At 36.0% G+C, this 21837-nt stretch overlaps 2 protein-coding genes across 2 annotated transcripts in view; both read left to right on the plus strand.

Annotated features, from left to right (window-relative positions):
• Positions 1–1219: 1219 nt before the first annotated feature.
• Positions 1220–9054, plus strand: LOC127841987 (uncharacterized). Its single transcript, XM_052371298.1, has 3 exons — positions 1220–1356; positions 7015–7253; positions 8913–9054. Exons 2-3 carry the CDS (start codon positions 7024–7026, stop codon positions 9052–9054), a joined length of 372 nt encoding a protein of 123 aa, XP_052227258.1. The 5' UTR covers positions 1220–1356; positions 7015–7023.
• Positions 9055–10950: 1896 nt separating this feature from the next.
• LOC127865176 (dentin sialophosphoprotein-like) overlaps positions 10951–21837 on the plus strand; it is a 77618-nt gene continuing 66731 nt past the window's right edge. The window contains exons 1-2 of the mRNA XM_052405144.1: positions 10951–12279; positions 17957–18154. Coding sequence (XP_052261104.1) covers positions 10966–12279; positions 17957–18154 — 1512 coding nt within the window. The 5' untranslated portion in view covers positions 10951–10965. The remainder of the gene's footprint in view (positions 12280–17956; positions 18155–21837) is intronic.

Here is a 21837-nt window from a genome sequence, read left to right on the forward strand (position 1 = left end):
ATCCAGCTTTTCATCTTAAATGACCCTTTGCATAACGTAAGCAGACCCGAATGAATACATATCATTTATTCGATATTGGCTGATTTGAGCATAATCATCAAGTACATTGGTAACATCACCGCGTCTTTGAAGTACAGGGTGTAACACTGTTCAGTGTAGGGAGATGGGGATACGCATTACCGGTAAATTCCATCCACAAGACTTCCATGGTCAAAGCTGGGTCAGTGATCGTCAGAAGGAAGCGGAATATAACGGAATTAATAAACGCATTATAATGATAACACGGTATTGCTTTCGATATATCAAATAACACACATTTAAGGGAATGAAATGAATGAAAACCTTCCGGTCAATGTAATTTCTCTTGTATTGTGAGACGACACTACCGACATAGAATAGTGCCAATGATAGAACGGAAATCGTCTAATTATCTAGCCATACATGTGTGACGTATGCAAGCCAGAAAAGGTTACCAACATTTGCAAGTTTGCTATGAATAACACAGTGTGTGTGACTATAATATTCTATCGCAAAGATCGCGGTTTGATATTACATTTACATGACGCAATAAGGTTTTGAAATACCCGCGTCATGCGAAAATAGGTATTATGCAATATAGCGCCTGCTAAGCCTGTGCATCCGCGCAGTCTTGTCAGGGTATGCATACTGAAAAGGCCACTCTTGAGATATCACGAAACATTGCGTGCTTTTTATGACAGAAAGCGTAGCCTCTGACTAGACTGCGCAAGTGCATATTCCATAAGACCAATTATCGCATGACGCGGATGTAACAGTGTTATTTGAATGTGTGGAAAGAAAACTGCGTCTTAATCAAATATCAACATACCATATGTTTCGATAACAAAAAAATAAATTCGTAATAAACCATGTCAGGACACATTTGATGTGATCTCGCCTATTAAAAGTTGTATCTACAGACACTATTATGTGGTTTAATATACGTGCATTTCATAATAAACATTTCATATGTAGTGTATATGCAACTTTTAAGTTAAAGAAAGAACAATACTTAAACCTTTGTTTTTAATTTAATTACTTAGAAACGTCGATTTTCTACCTTCATTTTAAGTCAGTATATACGCCGGACATCTATTTGAAAGATATTTCTTGTTTCAACTGTTAAGCCGTAACTATATGCTACATTGCGTATAGTGTAACCGAACACAAAACTGACCAATGAAAATGTATTTAACAAAAAGTGATTTCGGCGCCATCTTAAATTGTAGAAAAGTTGCAGTTTAATAATAATCAATCATAAGTCCATTGCTATGGAAACACGAGCTCCAAATTAACCATTTCCAACTAAAACTTGTATAAATGATGACATAGAAAAAGGTACTGTCTTTGTTGAAGATAAAACACATAGTATAGTTTAAATGGCATATGTTTTCGCGACCACATAAATCCCTATAGATTGTAGGACCAACGACACACAGACAATCGGCACCCTGCGTTTTTTGCATTCCCGGACAATCGGCACCCCGTAATTTATACCATTACAGTACCTATACTTGTTGAACTCTGGTGAGGGATCCAGGGCCATAAAGTTGCACTTGTTCTTGTTTAGTTGTTAACTAATCATGCTGATTACACGGGGGAGGGGGTTGGTTTCAGTACATTACCCAATTATATAAAACTTATTTGGAGTCCTGGTGTCTTTGTGTTTCATCAACGAAAAAATCCCAATTGGGAAAAGTACTGGATCCACTCCAATTGGCATGAAAATCACTGACATTGGGAACATTCACATCATTAAGTCTTAAAATTGAATAGGATTTATGTGTCTTTAATTGCTTGATACTCAAATGCACAAAACCAATTTAAAAATTGTTTGTCATGTCCTTTTGTTGAAAATTCAGTTTAGTTGCTCATTTTATTTGTTTGTTTGAAAATAATGCGCTTTTGGAGCAAAATTGTAGCAACTTTCCTTTCTTTTTGGGATTTTGTAGACAGAAATCGGGATTTCCATAATTTTTCTTAAATTGGGAAAGTACCTTTAACAGATACTTTATTATGAACGAAAAAAAATCGCTGTGTTTATACAGGGTGCTTTTTTTATTTTTTGAGGAAGCTGTAAAACCATACATTCCATAAATTTTCAGACCAATTTCGGGACATTGAGCTCAATTTTCCGGGATATCTGTAGATTTTCCGGGACGTATATATATATAGCGAAACAATAGACTTGTATGCAATTTTGGTACACATTTTTTTTACATCGCAAATTGAGTACATTACTAATAAATATGTTGTTAGCATCTTAAACGATTTTATGCATCATTGATTATCCTACGTTAGCACTACCGATCGCCGAAATTGCCATTGGCGATTACAATTCCTGGCTGGCGATTAAAAATAAGCTTTTCATGAAATTGGCGATTGAAAAAAAAGACCTTATGCTTTACAAATGCCCAATCTAAATGCCTGTTTTCAGGCCGTATAAATCGCCATAAACATCACTAAGTAGCAACCCCAGCTAATCTCCGATAATCCCACATTTTATCTGGAAAACTGTGAAAAGTCTACACCGCCTGTGGCATTTTGGGGATTAAAATTACATTTGTAGATGAATATTTTTATAATTGGTCTCATTTTAAAGCTAATAAAATTCTCTACAAAATGCATGTTTTACTTTTGTATTTTACCCACTATAACCCAGTTTTATCTGTTAATAAACTATAAATATTATGGTTTTTCGCTGTTGCGCGTGATTATCAACTTTCATGCACTCGGCGCGTGGCACATGTACTCTTTGTTCCTATTCGCGGGTGACTTAAACTTTATGAATATTAATGAGATGGACGAATCCATTTAGAAAAGTTCACGACCTCCATTCATGACTTTGATGCAAATTTTTAAGTTCATCCGAACCGAAGATATAGTCCCCTAAAGTGTCGCCGATTTTTTACAAAAAGTACTGATTTCCGAACTATGCATCATATATCATATTGTAGGGAATGTTCTGACGTTTAATTTGATATAAAAATCTTTTGTCGGAAACAATAGGAACCCTCCCGCATTTTAAGCCGAACGTAGTAATTTATTCAAATTTACTCCGGTCACGCGGCGACCTCGCTTTTCACCTTTGACCGCCATTTTGATTAACTGATTACGCATCGTAAACACGTTTTTCTATCGACGATTTTGAGCATGTTACCGATAGAGAACATCTTCATGTGGTTCAACTTTATTATAAATACAAAGGTGAGTTCTAGAAACCTTGACTTTGACTCGATTAATTATTTATTTCAGTGCAAATATGTAATTTCGATGTAAGGACGGGCACTTGCTCGTGCGATCGAATCGTAGGAAAACCAACCCCGTGTTACTGTTATGAAATGCCCTCAAAGGTGTTTTTTTCCGTAAATTATATGTATGAAAATAAGTTTTCTTAAGTATCTAAACAATCGTTGACATGATTAAATCGATAAATTTGCCCCCACGTTGTAGAAATTGTCCAAATGTGCATATCCCCACTGGCCTGTGAGAATGTTTTTGCACTGTAAAAGTTGCATATTAACATGATTTATACATGTACTGATGATGTAGGTCTGACTTTTCTTTCCTTTTTTTTCAGTAGATCTAGGAAGTCAATGGCAGACTACCCAGGACCATTCTGTCATGAAAATGGTATAACAACCTCTCTTTAGAAGAAGGCAGAAACCTTGTAGCCTATAAACAGGCAGAAGAATGGACTCATTCTTGAAATAAATACTTTTATAGAAAAAATGGGGAAATTTCAACTGTGTTGTTCAATTTACTGTGTCATCTTAACCCTTCATTCAAAGCATCAACAGAAAAATATGTCAAAACCAAAGTTTCAAGAACATGTGACCAGAAAAAAAACTTGTCAATTTAAAGAAGTGCCCGGTGAAAAAATGTGAAAGACTTGATGAATCTAAATGCAGAATTTTAAATTGTAATGCATATGTTGCAATTGCATACCAGGATGCTTGGTATCCTGGTATGGATTTTGAAGTTAAAGATAAAGAAAACTTTGTGGTTAAATTCATGACTACCACCAGAAAACTTGGCCAGTACAAATGGCCTCTACCAGAAGACATTCAGACGGTTAAGAAACAATTCCTAATTTCTGCTGGATTTGTGCCCGACTGTTTGAATTTTGAATGGTTATGGAATGTGAAAGAGGCACCAACAAAAGACAACATATATAACATATATAAGAAATATTCATAGATTTATTTCAACGATTAGAAAGTTATAGAATGTGTGCATGTCCCCGTCCCAAGACGATGAAAAGACATTTTGCCCCCCCCCCCCCCAAACACATGTGAAAATTTGATTAGAGAGTTAAGACTAAATTAGTTAAATTTGCTTTTAAAAACCGGTTTCCATTTTAAGTAATACCAATATTGCTTTTGAGTGAATAAATGTGTTAATTGTAGATATTTTAGCCTGATGCCTTTCGAAAAAAAGATAATGTCTCTAATAAAATTATGTCTCTAATAAAATTATGTATATGCTTCCTAAATGTGTTGATCATTACCATGTGTGTATTAATAACTAAAAGGGTTTATAATACTTTAATGAACAGAGAATACATTGATCTACAAATGTTCCAAATTTCATGAAGATATCTCTAAAAATAAAAAAGTTATGGCAATTTTACTATGTAAAAATGTATGAACTTGAATTTCCGGTGCCGCGAATGTCGCGCTTCCTTGTTCGCTTTATATAGGGAGAAAATTCAGAATTTGTGCGCATTTTAGCAATATTCAAATTCCCATAACTTTTTTATTTTTTAAGATATTTTAAAAAGAAAAACTGTTCTGAAAAGCTCTTAAAGAGCTCTTTTCAAATATGCAATTGCCTTTAAAAACAGATGTTGATGAAAAATTAGCTGGGGTTGCTACACTAAGATTACACGGATAACGCCCTTACCAGATAGGCCCCGGGGGATAATGACGACCGCCTATGTCGATAATCTACATGGCTAATGTCTTAATTGGTCACGCTTTACACTGCGACCAGACTTTCAAACATTTGGGTTACTTGGCGATTCACGTGATAACTGATTTACTGAAGCTTGCCGTGTAATGACCTATGCTATAGATGTTACGATTCAACGTTATCGAATCGACCAGTACAGAATTGTCATTTAATAAGATGGGCGGAGTTATGGCATTGACATAGCCACTATAAACTTATTTCCCAAGGAACAACGATTTTGATTGGCAAAAAAAGTAGATAAGAGTAACTTCCCTTTACGGTCGCTATGCAACTAGAAAGACCGATTTAGAAAGTGAGTTGCAGATTCCGAGAAAAAATGATGCTTGGAACGAAAATGGAAAGTGGAAACAACAGAAATTAACACAATTCTTGAGAAAAGAAAGCGGACAGAATAATGTAAGCTCACGAAATGACCAAATGTTAGGTTTGCGATTGGAGGACGTCTAAAATAGTGCAGACGTGAATGCAGAATCGGAAACGTCTTATCTAACCAGTGTATGACGGTCTCATGCTGACTAAGTAATTCCTCACGCATTTCTTCAAAAACAAAAAAAATGAAAAAAAGTAATGTTTGGATTTCATAAAATGTCGTATAATTACTACCGAGACGGGCGGGCTGTTTTAGCGGTTTCTAACTTAAATACCACATGTACCGAAAACTGTTTAACGGTGTTAATGTATCATTATCACTACGCCACCGGTGTCTATGTAAAAAAAAATCGGCTGCAAAATGTCAGCAAGTGGCTCACCAGCGAAGAAAAAACTTCAAGCAAAAAAGGGCTAATTTCAGACAAAAATAGTCTTAATTTTGCTCAGGAAATAGCCCCAAAACGCACCACAGACGATCTAGGATCCAACAATTTTCAGGGGGGGCATGCCCCCGGACCCCCCTGGCTTTGGCTACTAAGTTTTTTTCCTTAGCGCCAACCTAGATTATCACAGGCATTTCATTAATCTTTTCTAAGTGTATGATCCATTGTTAATTCGATCTTTATTTGCCATGTTTGGCGAGTCACAATTTATTTTCTTTAAAGTCTGCCATCTTGTTGAAATGATGTAAGCGGCAGGTGCGCCTAGCAATGTAAAATCGTATAATATAATATATCCACCTAATAGGTGATTCTCATTTTGTTTAATTAGTATATGTGACAGTAATTGTTTCAATAATTAATAATCTTAAAGACGGTAAAGATACACATTGTTTGTGTGTTGTTTTTTAATTTAATATCGCGTAAAAATAAATATTTTGATATAACTGAATTATGCATGAAATTTCCACGAGGACAACATCGATGTTTTCATCAAAAGTCTCCGAAGTAACTGTCCACGATTTTATCGTGGAGGCGTACACAATACGGACCAAGTAGTGTGCTTGGTATAACAAAGCCACTGAAACTAGATTTATATTGACACGGGGTTATTCACGCATAACTAATTCACAACCGCACGAATCTTCATATGTGGGAACAACTCCTTTGCCCTTACGCAGAGGGAAATTATAACGTTGTATATTAAAGCCAAATAAACACCACATTAAACAATGCCACCTTTTTGGTTTAACTGCGAACGTGAGACAATCGATATGATAACAGGACCCCTTTTAATTGATCGATTTTGACACGTTGCGTAGTCACCTATTGGGGTAGGCATTGCCACGGAGATGCTGCGGATTAGTGGGAACACAGAACAGAATTGAGGTGCAATTAAGCCCAAGATAAGGTACATGTATATATGGATTTTGTAAAATCCGAGACATTTGGCAGATTTCCTGGACTGCAGGACAATCCGGGACGTATGGAATGTATGTGTAAAACAATTAAAAAAAATAATGTGTGAAAACCAAATTCATGCATGCGATGTAAGTGATACAAATGGATTAATGGAATGCTTAAGGATAAATTTCATTTTATGTGTGCAAAACTTCATGCATTGACAAAATTCTGATGGGATTTAGACCATATATTCTGCTTCAGCTAAAGAATAAAAAAGTGCTTTTCATATAACTATAAGGTCATTTTTCAGGAAGCAAGAATGAGGAAGGATGGCACACTGCGGACGTACGGTCGTCACAAGAATCGGGTGATTGTAGCTACGGACACCTGGTTATCTGACCAGGACAAGAAGACTGGAGTGTTCAGTACGTCTGGAGACTCGTCCAAGTCTGGCATATTTCATTCCAGTAGCAGCAGTGGTCAGGACTCGTTGAATTCAACAGGTGGAAGTTGTTTTACTAGGCAAAGGAACGGAGTTAAAAATCCAAGGTAACTACCGGTAGTGTGTATGTTGTTTTGTGGGTCATTTTTTCAATGCAACCATTTTTTCTCTAACTTACTATTTTCTACTCAATAAAATTACTTTTCATATATATTGGGTTATCGGTCAAAGTTAGTAAGACCATAAATAAAAAATCTGTGTTTGTTCCGACAGATGTGCGACCGTTCAATATGAATGATAATAATATTTAATAGATAGATTTTTATAAAATTATGTGCCATTAAATCAAACTCTCACTTAACACTCTTGTGTTTCTGTTTGACTAGCACAGGGATTTCAATAGACGCAGAATCCTGCGTTTTGACGCGAGCAAATTAAAAATGACTCATTTTTGACGCAACCCTTTTTTCTGCCGTGCGTCATTTTGACGCGTCAGTTAACATCTCGAGTTCCATGGTAATAAATACCGCTGTGCTCCTAATTGAAATTAATGTTTCAGTATTTGAAACTCGGTCTTTAATCGAGGGAATACCCCGGGCGTTGTTTATCTTATCTCATCTCTTTCAATACACATGTCACCGTCTAAATAGTGCGTGCAAAGGTCTATTTATTACGTAGATCCACTAGTAAGTCCAGCGAGTTTTGTCAGTTTGTTAATCCACTGATAATTACGAGTAACACCCATCTTATATAAACTGGAATCACAGTTCATTTTTAATACTAACAAGTAATAATACTACACATAAACATTGAGAAAACACATTTTCTCGATTAGATATCAATTATCCGCGTAGAATTAAATTGCTGCATCATGACCTTCGACATTGTAAATGGCGGACTTATCATTCAACCCGCGTTCAATTCAAAGCTGGCGATTCAAATTGCAAGTAATGGCGATTCAATAATGGAGAAAGCATTAACTGGATTTAACAAACATTTGATAATGTTTGTTAAACCCGATAACAACAAGAAAAATTTGGATTATTAAAGTAAAACTACTACAGGTAAGGCATTCCTAAGTGTACATATTTCTGACATGTATAGTATTCGGATAAACAGTAATAGATATACTAGATGTTCCATGCATTTAGATTGTGTTGTGTTAGAAAAGCTATCATAGGGATGATGATAATATAATGACGATAACTATGTGATGAAAAGGTGCTACCGGTACATATCTTAAATTACTTAAATGTGTTAAAAGACTTAAATGTGTTGTAAAGAAGTATATTTAATGTACCAATTCATTAAAATATGTTGTGTTATGTATCATTGTATTGTTATTTAATAAAGCAGTATAACTTTTTAAGATATTGTGTTTCTCTTAGGGCATATTTTTATCCTAAAAAATTAAATTATACAGACAAAAACACAATTAACGCGCTTCAAAATTGACCCCAGCATTTTCCAATTTGACTCCTCAAAATTTCAGTCCAGGGGTCATTGACTCCTGGTTTTTAAAATCTATTGAAATCCCTGCTAGCAGGTAAACTGTATGCAGTTTTATGCAGTCTGTTTGAAAAAAAATTGATGGCTGAATGTTTCCTAACATAGTACTGGTATGGTCATTGGTGTGTGCAATATCTCACAGTTATAGTTATTTATGTTTTGTATTTTATATTTCAATTTTTTTTCAAACGACTTATTGTGAATATGAAATGATCTTAGGCTAACAATGGCTTTTAGTTCTTCATTGCAATTAACAGACAACCTGGCAAGCAGGGAATCAATAAGGAGAACCAAAATGTGCCTGTCAAGGACCCCAAAATATCAAAAAACAAAGTCAAGGCAAGTATGAAGACAAGAAAAAGCACTTCTCTACTTGCAGTTAAAAAAGCCTTTAGTTGAAACAAGCTTACATGTAAGTTCCTCAAAAAGATTGCAAGTTCTTCAATATGTTATTCTGATATGTGCAACTTCTCTATTACATATAGGTTATGCTGCTAGGCTTGTATTAGTATTTTTCTGCTTGATGAAATATAAAAATTGGGATGTTGTAACTGATTTTCATAGTTACTGACTATCAGGGCCCTCTCTGGCCATCAGGGGAAGCTACCCACATCCATTAGGGGTAATTTTTGTGCTGTTTGCCTTTTATGGGGGATTTTTTCCTTTTTAGCTCATCTATTTTTTGAAAAAAATATATGAGCTATTGTCATCACCTTGGCGTCGGCGTCGGCATCCGCTTAAGTTTTGCGTTTAGGTCCACTTTTCTCATAAAGTATCAATGCTATTGCATTCAAACTTGGTACACTTACTTACTATCATTAGGGGAATCGGCAGGCAAAGTTAGATAACTCTGGCATGCATTTTGACAGAATTATGTGCCCTTTTTATACTTAGAAAATTGAAAATTTGGTTAAGTTTTGCGTTAAGGTCCACTTTATTCCTAAAGTATCAAAGCTATTGCTTTCATACTTGCAACACTTACTAACTATCATAAGGGGACTGTGCAGGCAAAGTTATGTAACTCTGACTGGCATTTTGACTGAATTATGTGCCCTTTTTGTACTTAGAAAATTGAAAATTTGGTTAAGTTTTGTGTTTAGCTCCACTTTATTCCTAAAGTATCAAAGCTATTGCTTTCATACTTGCAACACTTACTAACTATCATAAGGGGCTGTGCAGGCAAAGTTATGTAACTCTGACTGGCATTTTGACGGAATTATGGGCCCTTTATACTTAGAAAATTGAAAATTTCGTTAAGTTTTGTGCATTGGTCCACTTTACCCCTGAAGTATCATAGATATTGCTTTCATACTTGGAACACTCGCAAACTATCATAAGGGGACAGTAAAGGACAAGTTGCATAACTCTGGTTGTCATTTTTTACGGAATTATGGCCCTTTTTTGACTTAGTAACTTTGAATATATGGTTAAATTTTGTGTTTAGATCCACTTTACTTCTAAGTAAAGTATCAAGGCTATTGCTTTCAAACTTCAAACACATGCTATCATGAGGGTACTGTACCTGGCAAGTTGAATTTTATCTTGACCTTTGAATGACCTGGACTCTCAAGGTCAAATTATTAAATTTTGCTAAAATTGCCATAACTTCTTTATATATGCTTAGATTTGATTGATACTTTGTACTTTGACAAAACAACTCTTACCTGACAAACCACAATAGACTCCACCCAAACCATCCCCCATGCCCCCCCCCCCAATCCCCCCCCCTTTTGTTTTTCTTAAAGATCATCTAATAAATGACCACCACACCCTAACACTAAACCCCCCCCAGATGTTTTTTGAAACATGGTTAAAAAACACAATTTTTTTTTGAAACATGGTTAAAAAACACAAATATTTTTTTGTATTATTTTATTTTTTAAATACCGTCCAACCATCCCACCCAAGAATCCTCCCCCCCCCCCCAAACAAAAATAAAAATAAATATTTTTTTTGCATTTTTTTTGCATTTTTGGAAGATAATGTAATAAATGACCACACACCCACACTATACACCCCCTCCACTCCAACCCTCCCTCCTTTGTGATTGAAATTGAAATAGGTGACTGTCCCTTCACCTTTAAAAAGAAAAATAGATGAGCGGTCTGCACCCGCAAGGCGGTGCTCTTGTTATTTTTTACTACTGCAGACTGATTGCTTCTGCATAAATGATTCAACTGACCTTCCAATCCAGGCTGATTGCTTGTAACAAATGATGCAATGCCCCCTTCATTCCAGACAGATTGTTTCTGCACACATTGTGACATGCCCCTTTCATCACATGCTAATTGCTTCTGTATAAGTGATGTAATGCACATTAAATTGCAGGTTGATGGCTTCTCCATATCTTCGTCTAGCAGCCATTCTCCCTGCTCTGAGTCTGGTCAACGGAGGCCTGCCTTAAGGGACAGAAATAAACAGGTTGACTACAATGACTCTGCAAACCTGAAAAAACAGCTTCGAGGGGCCACAGTGAAGCGAAAAAGGCCTGTAAAAACAACAGGGAAAGAGCATATGAAAGAAGACATTAATTTCAGTGATTTTGATAATTACAGTTTGGTGATCTCTGACTCCCCAGTTGACGGAGTGAAACCTGTAAGTAGATTGTCTGTTGAAACCAGTACACCCCTAGCAAAGAGGACAAGAAGGGCTAAGAATATTCAAGTAACAGATCTGTCTCACATTGAAGCTTTTGACAGTCCGGTGTTGGATACCGGCTATTCCAGTGTGCAAACTCCTGAAAGTGGCCATAGCGCCAGTATCTTCAACACGCCTTCACTTTGCTCCTCTGTAGGGTCACGAAACTGTTCAAGTCCAGCTATTAAATCAGGGAACATAAGACAGACCCGTGCCAATTGTCTTATTCAGCTACATAAACTTAGTCATGTATCTTTATCTTACTCTGGCAGTTCAAAGTCCCACGCAACACAAAGTCGACTTAATTGTGTTAACTCTAATATTATTGATAACTCTGCAAGCTTATTCAGTTCTCCTGGCCTTCCACGGTTCACTAGAGTGACAGCTAAACTGCAGAAATTGCAAAATTCAGAAATATTTCCTGATGGTGAGAGTAACGAAAGCGATCAAAGTGAAGGAGAGGAAGAAGTGTCATCAGATGAAAGCAGTGATCTTGCAGAGAGTAAAGAAGAAGATGAGTTTGAGGAGGATGTTTTAGATGAAGAGGATGAAATTGATGAGTCAGAAGAAGAGGGAGAAGATCAGAGTGATGATTTAACAGAATTGAGTGCAATACATGAAGGTGAAGAATTGACAGATGAAGAGGATAGCAATGAATCAGAACAGATAAGCATTCCAAATGACCAGTCCAATACTAGTCAACAATTTGTTAGAGTTACTAGAAACACTTGTAAAAAGAACACAAATAATAAAGCAATGGAACCTTCTGTAGATTTCGAAAAGTTATCAGAGAGTTTGTTAAGTAATCACATCAATGAAAGACGAGTCAAGAGAAAAACGAGGAGAAAGGTTGTAGCAGATAAAGAAAGTGTTGATGAAATAAGTCAGTTGATGGAGCAGTCCTATATTAAAGAGTCCTGTGATTCAAACACAACTTTGTACTCCTTAGCAACAGACGGTATTGCCTCAACTCAGGAGCAAGATGAGGTACTCACAAGACCTGGGTTTGTATTTATAATGAATCTTATTGGGAACCCATGAAGTCCCAATTTTAAAAAGGATGATATTTTTTACTTCATTTCAATTTCAGCTTTAGTTTAAAAACAGCTTAAATAGTATAAATATTCACCAGCCCATTCTTAATATTATCCTGTGTATTATACCACCTTAGATTTAGATTTATAGCCCATACCATCAGTGTCCGTACCTTTTGCCTACCTCTTGTCGTCTGTGAAGGCTCTGTTGCCCCATAGGCTAATAAAAGTATAATTTAGTTTTAATTTAAGATATATATAAAATCTTCTGCTTAACATATGATTGTGACAGTTTATCCATTTAAATATTGTACACTGTTACTGGTTATATAGGGCTCAACATTAACCTAAAACCAACTTGCCCTGCCGGGCAAGTACTTAGAAAATCTACTTGCCCTGAAAGTAAAGCCATTTGCAGGCCTTTTCCGCTCCATTTTGGGAAAACGCCACACTGGAATTTTGGGAATTTTGCGTCGTGAAAAAAAACCATTTTGGGAAAAAAATTTATTGCAAAACTGGCTCAATTGGGAAAAATAATCGCATGTAAATAGTGTTTCTTATATTTCAAAGAAGCTATTAACTGGTAAATAACGACTATTTGGATAACATATTATTTCAAATTTACAAAATATTATGAACATGTGTGATAAGTGCAGGTTTTTTTTATCTGATTTTGGGGAAAGGGCCTGGCCTTTTTGGAGGGGAAAAAGATCGCACCAAACGCCGGATTTTGGGGAAAATAAGGAAAGTCTTAAATAATCAATTTAACATATTTGACTGTTTTTTAAACAAATTCAAGGCAACAGATAATTTAATTATGCAATATTTTTCTTTTTTCTACACTGGATCAGGTTAAATTATATATTTAAAGGTTAAAAAAAAAATCAATTGGGAAAAAAACAACCAGAATTGCATTGGGAATGGGGCCGATATTCGGACCCATGGCATATGGCGGAAAAGCCCTGATTTGCCCAAACATGAAATATCCCATTAACTGTTATCCTCATATTTTATAATAAAGATAAAAATGATTCACCACAAAACCTTTTTTTATTTTTGCACATTTAACAAAATGATAACAGCAATTTAAGTCCAATTAAAGTCTAAATTAAATGCTTTGTTCTTTTTTGCACTTGCCCGGGCAAACAACTAGATTATAAAGTAACTTGCCCGGACCCAACTTTTACTTGCCAGGGGCAATAGGACAACCGTTAATGTTGAGCCCTGTTATAATGTCTTCTGGGAGACTATTCCAGATAGAAATGGTTTTGTGACTGAACAAGTTTATATTATTAGTTTGTATGCCCCCAGCATCTACTGATGCTGGAGTCGTATTGCGTTTGATCTATCCTTTTGTCTGTCTGTACAAGATCCAAAATTACATGTTTGTATAACACCAACATTGATTTGCCCTTGTCTGTCATCCTTCTGTCTGTCCTTCTGTCCTTCTGAGTGTAATTCTGTTCTTCTGACTGTCATTCTGTCCTTCTGAGTGAATTCTGTTCTTCTGTCTGTCATTCTGTCATTCTGAGTGTAATTCTGTTCTTCTGTCTGTCATTCTGTCCTGAGTGTAATTCTGTTCTTCTCACTGTCATTCTGTCCTTCTGAGTGTAATTCTGTTCTTCTGTCTGTCATTCTGTCCTTCTGAGTGTAATTCGGTTCTTCTCACTGTCATTCTGTCCTTCTGAGTGTAATTCGGTTCTTCTGTCCGTCATTCTGTCCTTTTGAGTGTAATTCTGTTCTTCTGCCTGTCCTTCTGAGTGTAATTCTGTTCTTCTGACTGTCATTCTGTCCTTCTGAGTGTAATTCTGTTGTTCTCACTGTAATTCTGTTCTTCTCACTGTCATTCTGTCTTTCTGAGTGTAATTCTGTTCTTTGCACTGTCATTCTGTCCTTCTGAGTGAAATGCTGTTCTTCTGTCTGTCATTCTGTCCTTCTGAGTGTAATTCTGTTCTTCTCACTGTCATTCTGTCCTTCTCACTGACTGAGGCCAAGACAAAATAATGTTGTGGTTTAGGTTACGGGCCAAAAGAAATTAGGGTAGGTAGGTAGGAAAAACATTTTATTATTTTATTTTATTTTGTTGAACGGCTTTTTTTCCAATACATACATAGGCAATCTAGCACAAAAACCATTTTAACTGCTGATTAGGATGAATGATCAATTCATGGCTTCAACTTGGCTGTAGCCATGCATTGACTTTTTATCCATATCAAAAACAAACTTCAGAAAACTTTTTTATATAGAGAAAAATACTGTAAATGTTGATGAATAATTTGGGCATGGGGACCCCCTACTTAGTCTAGACTTTACACAAAAATTTTTAGCAGAGGTTCCCCTCGCCTAGGCATTTCTTGAAAAATTTGTGCATAGTTTCTTTTAGCCTTGGCATGGATGGATTTTCAATACGAGCTGGGACAACAGAAGTACTGTTTAAATTTATGGAATTTGTGGCGAGTTTTGGCCTTGGGTGTTTCATTTATCCTAATGAAAACACCGACACTCCTGTGCAGAAATGTTTAGATATGTAAATAGACTTACCTCAAGATTTGTGCATATACAAAAAGAACAACCTTTCCAATACATTTTTCAGTGAACAAAATTACTGTTTTACCCCAACCACCATGAAAAACATACCTTCAGTTGCGGCAAGAGACACCTCTATAAACCCATCTTGGTGTTATCTCAATATAGATTCGATTTTGTTGAAAGTCGTCCCCGGACTGAAGGCTTTAAAAGCCCTGAATTCAGGAGCATGGTCGCACTCAGGGCCCTCAATCTTATCAAATTTGCCGCTGAATTTATGCTGCAGTCCCCCACCTGAAAAGTATAAATTTTTTCACCAAAAAAACTGATTTTTTTCCCCTCAGAAAAAGTAAAAAAATCAAAAAAAAATCACTGATTTATAGTTGAAAATTGACTCCAATATATCACGGTCTGTAATATCGCTTTATCCAATATAGTCCTAACAAAAAAAAAGTCTTGTTTCCGGTTACCTGACCGACCCTGTTTTTTAACCGCCGATTCCAAAAAAAATGATGTTATAAAATTCGCCTCGGAATTTATTGTCCGAAATTTACGCAACTGCGGAAAGCGTCTGAATCGTTCAGAATTGTTATTTTTGTTAATGTTTTGTTTAATTGACATTCTAATCAATAAATGCTTTATTCAAAATGCATTCTTCAGTTTTCAAAGAATATTTATTTGTACAGTAATTTACAGATAAAGACAAAAGCTTTTTCTGTTACAAAATCCGCGTTCGAATTTTATGTCTGAAATTTACGCAACTGCAGAAAGCGTCTCAATCGTTCAGAACTGTTATATTTGTTAATGTTTTATTTCATTTACATTTATTCTAGTCAATATATGCTTTTTTCAAAATGCAGTCTTTAGTTTTCATAGAATATTTATTTGTACAATAATTTACAGTGAAAGACAATCTGGATGAAACATCTGCTTATTAAGAACTATATCTGAAAGTTAGTACTATGTCCTCATGCATTTCACACTGCTGATACTTGAAAATAATGACATTCTCATTGAGTAAACTATTCAATTAAGTGTTGTGGTAAGAAAAAAAGCCTACCTACCGACCCACATTTAAATTAGATTACTACCGACCCACATTTAAATTAGATTACTGTTATATAGTCATTAGATTGAGTAAAAGTCCACCTTTCTGCCCTATAGACAGTCACATATATAGAAATATATGTTTATAACAGATAAACACAGTTGTTGTTTTTATACGCCCGTCTATGACGGGGCGTATTATGGTATACCCCGCGTCCGTCCGTCCGTCTGTTAATGTCGTACGCTACGTCAAATATCCTTTGACAGATTTTCTTCAAATTTTAACACAATCTTAATATTGATAAACCCTGATCCCCTTTCGTTTTTGACGGAATTCTGAATTGTCGTTCCAGAGTTATGGGACTTTGTTCGTCAAAATTTCGTGATTTCATTGAATGTCCTACTGTAGCTCAAATATCCTTCGATGGATTTTTTTCAAATTTCAACACAATCTTAATATTGATAAACCCTGATCCCCTTTCGTTTTTGACGGAATTCTGAATTGTCGTTCCAGAGTTATGGGACTTTGTTCGTCAAAATTTCGTGATTTCATTGAATGTCCTACTGTAGCTCAAATATCCTTCGATGGATTTTTTTCAAATTTCAACACAATCTTAATATTGATAAACCCTGATCCCCTTTCGTTTTTGACGGAATTCTGAATTGTCGTTCCAGAGTTATGGGACTTTGTTCGTCAAACTTTCGTGATTTCATTGAATGTCCTACTGTAGCTCAAATATCCTTCGATGGATTTTTTTTTTTTTTTTTTTAGTATCCCTGAAAAATTGAACAAGGTGAGCTTTTTTCTATTCCGATTGTACACTACCACTTACCCATCTACATTTCTCTTTTATTATTGGTCAAAATATCTATAACAGGTTTAGGTTTACTTCAACTCCATATCCTCTAAAGAAATGCATACATATACTCAAAAAAAGATATGGTATGAATGTCAAGGAGACGGCGCTCCATGCTCATGTACTTATAAAATAAACCATGTATTCAAATACAAATAAACTGAAGTAAAAAAATGATTCAAAGGGTTTTTTATTACCTTACTACTTCATTGGCGAACGACGGGCGTATCATGCGCTCATGGCGCAGCTGTTTATTTTAAAAATAAAAATCCCCCCATTTACAAAAAATTCCCCCTCCTAAGGGCTGTGGACCCCTTCCCCCAAAGTAGTGTGAGGGCGCTGGCACTTTTTATGTAAAACATTAAATAAAATTGATGAAGAAGATGATTTCTCCAGTGCGTTGCAGACGCTCTATGCATTTAATACGTAAAGTGCCTCGCGGATGAGGCTAACGGTGCACGCGTTCAAATCACACTCTGTTAAAAAAGCTGGGTTGGCTAAAAAACGTTCCTCCGGTACATTTTTAATTTTACCGCGATTATTTTTCTTTTGGCTTTTAATTTTGAATAAAATGTAGGGTCGCAGCAAAATAATAGGCTCGGTCTGAGAAGCATAACCACAACATTATTTTGTTTTGGCCGTATGTCCTTCTCACTGTCATTCTGTCCTCACTGTCATTATGTCCTCACTGTTATTCTGTCCATCTCACTGTCATTCTGTCCTTCTCAATGTCATTCTGTCCTCACTGTTATTCTGTCCTCGCTGTTATTCTGTCCTTCTCACTGTCATTCTGTCCTCACTGTCATTATGTCCTCACTGTTATTCTGTCCTCACTGTCATTCTGTCCTTCTCACTGTCATTATTGTCCTCACTGTCATTCTGTCCTTCTCACTGGTATTATGTCTGTCTGAATGTCCTTCTGTCCTTCTCACTGTCATTATGTCTTTCTAACTGTCCTTTCCTTCTGACTGTTATTATGTCCGTCTGACTGTCTAACTGTCCTTCTGTTCTACTGACTGTTGTTCTTACTGTCATTATGTCTGTCTGACTGTCCTTCTGTTCTTCCGTATGTCCTTCTGACTGTCTTTCTGTCCTTCTGACTGTCCTTCTGGGACCATAGGGTAGGGCAATACAACAAGCATCAGAAAAAAACCTTTTCAGTAAAGGTTACCAATTACTTCATGACATTTTCACATTTAGAGTGATGAAGTCGAAGAAGAAAACCATGATGAGGATTATAATGATGATGATAATGATGTTGATGATGATGATTATGATGACTATGATGGTGATGCCGAAGGAAAGACTGAAGAAGACAAAAAACATCCTTGTACCCCTCCAAGGAAAAAGTACAGTTTGAAGGACTCTCGGCTCCAGGAACTGCAAAATTCTTTTTCGGTATGTTTTGTGGCTTATGTATAGCAGGTTTACAGACAATACCAAACTTCCAGATTGGTGTCAGACATTTGGTCTGACGGATTGACAAATTCTGTCAGACCGGATGAGTGTTTGGCAGACCAAACAAAAAGAGAGAAAACACAAAATGAAATGATGGTTACACATAGTATTTATTTATATCATAATGACATATATCAAGTATGTACTATCTAGTAATATCATAAAACAAGTATGTTACTATATCAGGGCTCAACATTAACCTAAAAACCAACTTGCCCTCCCGGGCAAGTACTTAGAAAATCTACTTGCCCTGAACGTAAAGCCACTTTCCCAAACATGAAATATTACATTAACTGTAAAACTCATATTTTTCAATAAAGATCAAAATGATTCACCACGAAAGCTTTTTTTATTTTTGCACACTTAACAAAATGATTAGAGCAATTAAAGTCTAATTTAAGTCTAAATTAAATGCTCTTTGTTCTTTTTAACCAGGTTTTCCGAAGGAAAAAACTGGTTATTAGATTGGCGAATGCTGGCGGGCTGGCTGGCGGGCGGGCGGAACAAGCTTGTCCGGACCATAACTTTGTTGTTCATTGTGAGATTTTAAAATCATTTGGCACATTTGTTAACCATCATTAGACGGTGTGTCGCGCGAAAAAATTACGTCAATATCTCCAAGGTCAAGGTCACACTGAGTTCAAAGGTAAAAAATAGCCATAAATGAGCTTGTCTGGGCTATAACTATGTCATTCATTATGAGATTTTAAAATCATTTGGCACACTTGTTCACCATCATGGGACGGTGTGTCGCACGAAAGAATCACGTCAATATCTCCAATGTCAAGGTCGCCACGACTAAAAATAGATTTATTTTAAAACAAAATTACAAAGGGGGTTAATTTTGTTTGTTCATTTCAAAAGTTCAGTTCGAGTTGTCTCCCTTTATCAGATTTTTTTTCACAATGAAAACCTGGTTTTGTGACAATTTTGTCCCTTGTTTGCACTTGCCCAGGCGGACAACTAGATTATAAAATAACTTGCCCGGACCCAACTTTTACTTGCCAGGGGCAATAGGACAACCATTAATGTTGAGCCCTGCTATATATTACTAGATATTATCAGATATCGGAATAGAGATTGGAAATCAAATAATTGATTATCTACTTCTCATTGTCTCCTTCCTCCTGAAAATCTGAACAGTAATCACTCTTGTCATCTTTACAGTATTGATAATTGATTTGTTGAGTTTCTGCGTCAAAGTCTACGACTTTATCAGGTTCAGCAGTCTCCTGCTCATCTGAGGTACCTTCAATTAAAATATGATCAATCATTTGAGTCTTGTCAAAATTTGTTTGCCAATATTCTCAATATAATAGTATCAGTACCAGGTAATACTTTGGTAAGAAACCTCAGCATATCAGACAAATCTCACAATACAAAATATAAAGACAATAAAATTAGTTGTGAAATAATCTTTTGGAAAGAAGACAACAATATTTTGAAAACGAAAGCACCTGAAAACAATTATACGTCGAAGTTATTTTTGCCTCGCAATGCTGTTTACATTGAAGACAATTGACCCCTAACAAATGCCAGCACCTTGCTGCATGGTCCCGGCTCTCGCATTTTGCGAATTGACATGCACATATGAGCGTGGAACTAGTACTTGATAAATATCCGTTTGGAAATTTCCAGACGCTGTCACGGAATATACCGAGTTGCAACAGTTTGTATTTCAGATACATCGGAACACACTCGGCCAATTCCGTCTCTACATTCAGAATAAACGCATATAAGGCCACGACTTTTTTTTTTATTGGTTTACAAAAATTATTTTGAAAATGGTCCATCGGGCGGTCGAAAAAAAAAAAAAAAAAAAACATCATTGGAAAAAAAAAGTTAATGCTAATAACATCAGAACAAAGACAACATATCTTTTATAACCTTAACACAGAGACAAAAAATCAAATTATGCAATGAAACACATCTATATCTTCAAATGAAATGAGTCCTAACAGCACCTTATGTAACATCAGGCAATTTTAAACACTCCATTACATGACATGCGTTCTTCTCCCATTAAAACGAAAAACTGCGCTTCATTTCCATAATTGGATGCGCACCATTACGCAATGCGATGCCCGTTGCATACATCTTATATAAGATAAACTACTCATACACAAATTACCCGGTATGTGTTTGCTCTTACTCGACTTATGAGATCGTACATGAAAAAAAAATCGAGGTAGATCGATCCATGCGTCGTCGCGGTAATGTTTGTCAAAGTTGTTGTTGTCATGAAAACTCGTTGATTTACAACGCAAAACGTCTTATTTGAACTGACGCGAATTAATTTAATCATATTTGTCAACTTCGCTTTTGCTTTATTTTGATAATTTAATCCAAAGTTTAATGTTAGCAAGTGTTTTTTTTACTGGAATTGTAAACAAGGAGTCAGTTAACGTCTTCCGAAAATGTGCAGTCTGTGTGAATTGACAGTTTGACGTCATCAAAGGAAAGCCGCTTTCTGTCGGAAGCAATAAAGCGACAAATTTCGCGCCGAAAAAATTGGCTTCCTTTGTCTAGCTATCAACATGCCGAACCAATCGTGTGTTTGTTTCTCAATTGCAATCCTCCAATTTAATAAAAGCACGTGCATAGCTCCGCCTTCGAATCTTTTGCAGAGAACGGAGGCGGAGTTTAACGGTTAATTGAGCTAGTGTTTTACACAAGTTGAGTTCCGATTTGCCGAAATTACTCGGCCCTAAGCATTGAAACGACAAATACATTTATCAATGATTTTCCGAGATATACCGATTTGTTCCAATTTCCAAACTTTCTGTACAGTTCCTATAAACTATGGCGGACGTGTTTACAAAATTCCTAAACACATATATCGTAAATAATGGCAGTGTTTTATTAGATTATTTATACTTATTATCAAATACTATCGGGTTTGTTAATATAATTAACATGTTAAACAATATAGTTGCGTCACAGACACGGAAATAAATTTTGATGGGGTCGACATTTGACTGACGCTGATTTTCTTATTGTCTGTAATTTTTACCCGAAATAAATTTTGAGAAGTGCCCATAAAAGGACTGGTACATAATGTGTCACATTGAAAAATATCCCGATCTCTGCAATATATGTGAACCAATCGTTGATTGTACTTACTTGATTTTATTCGCAACCGTACTCAAACCGGATCGTTTTTTTCTCATTTCGCTCATTTTGAAGTGCGGTCGGGAATAAAATATTTAAAAAAAAGACGATTTTCCGATTTTATTTTTTTTCCCATTTTCCAAAAATTAGGGTCGGCGGTTTTGTAAACCAAGAAATATAAAAGTCGTGGCCTAACGGAACATGTGCGAGCTATTCTTATTGGAGGACACAAATAGATCGAAAACATAAAAATGACACTGGTATTAACGTATTTAGTTCTACATGTTTTGATGGCAAATATTGGAATCCCACGGAGCATCAGACGACAATTAATAAGATATTTATTATGTTTTTTGGAGTCGGACATTTTGGTCCGACGGAATTGCAAAATCGATCGGACCTTGTCATAATCTGTCAGATATGTCCATCGGTCCGAGGAAGTTTGGTATTGTCTGGGTTTAAATGGTGTTGGTAATCAGGTGCTTTGATTCGCTGAAAGTATAGGATTAGTA

The sequence above is a fragment of the Dreissena polymorpha genome, chromosome 1, assembly GCF_020536995.1.
Source record: "Dreissena polymorpha isolate Duluth1 chromosome 1, UMN_Dpol_1.0, whole genome shotgun sequence".
In the NCBI taxonomy this organism is placed as follows: Eukaryota; Metazoa; Mollusca; class Bivalvia; order Myida; family Dreissenidae; genus Dreissena; species Dreissena polymorpha.

What these genes read in the sequence shown, in the direction of transcription:
- LOC127841987 (XM_052371298.1), top strand. Translation starts at nt 7,024, where the DNA reads ATGAGGAAGGATGGCACACTGCGGACGTACGGTCGTCACAAGAATCGG. An exon ending in AACGGAGTTAAAAATCCAAG is followed by an intron (nt 7,254 to 8,912) that starts GTAACTACCGGT and finishes TGCAATTAACAG; the next exon opens with ACAACCTGGCAAGCAGGGAA.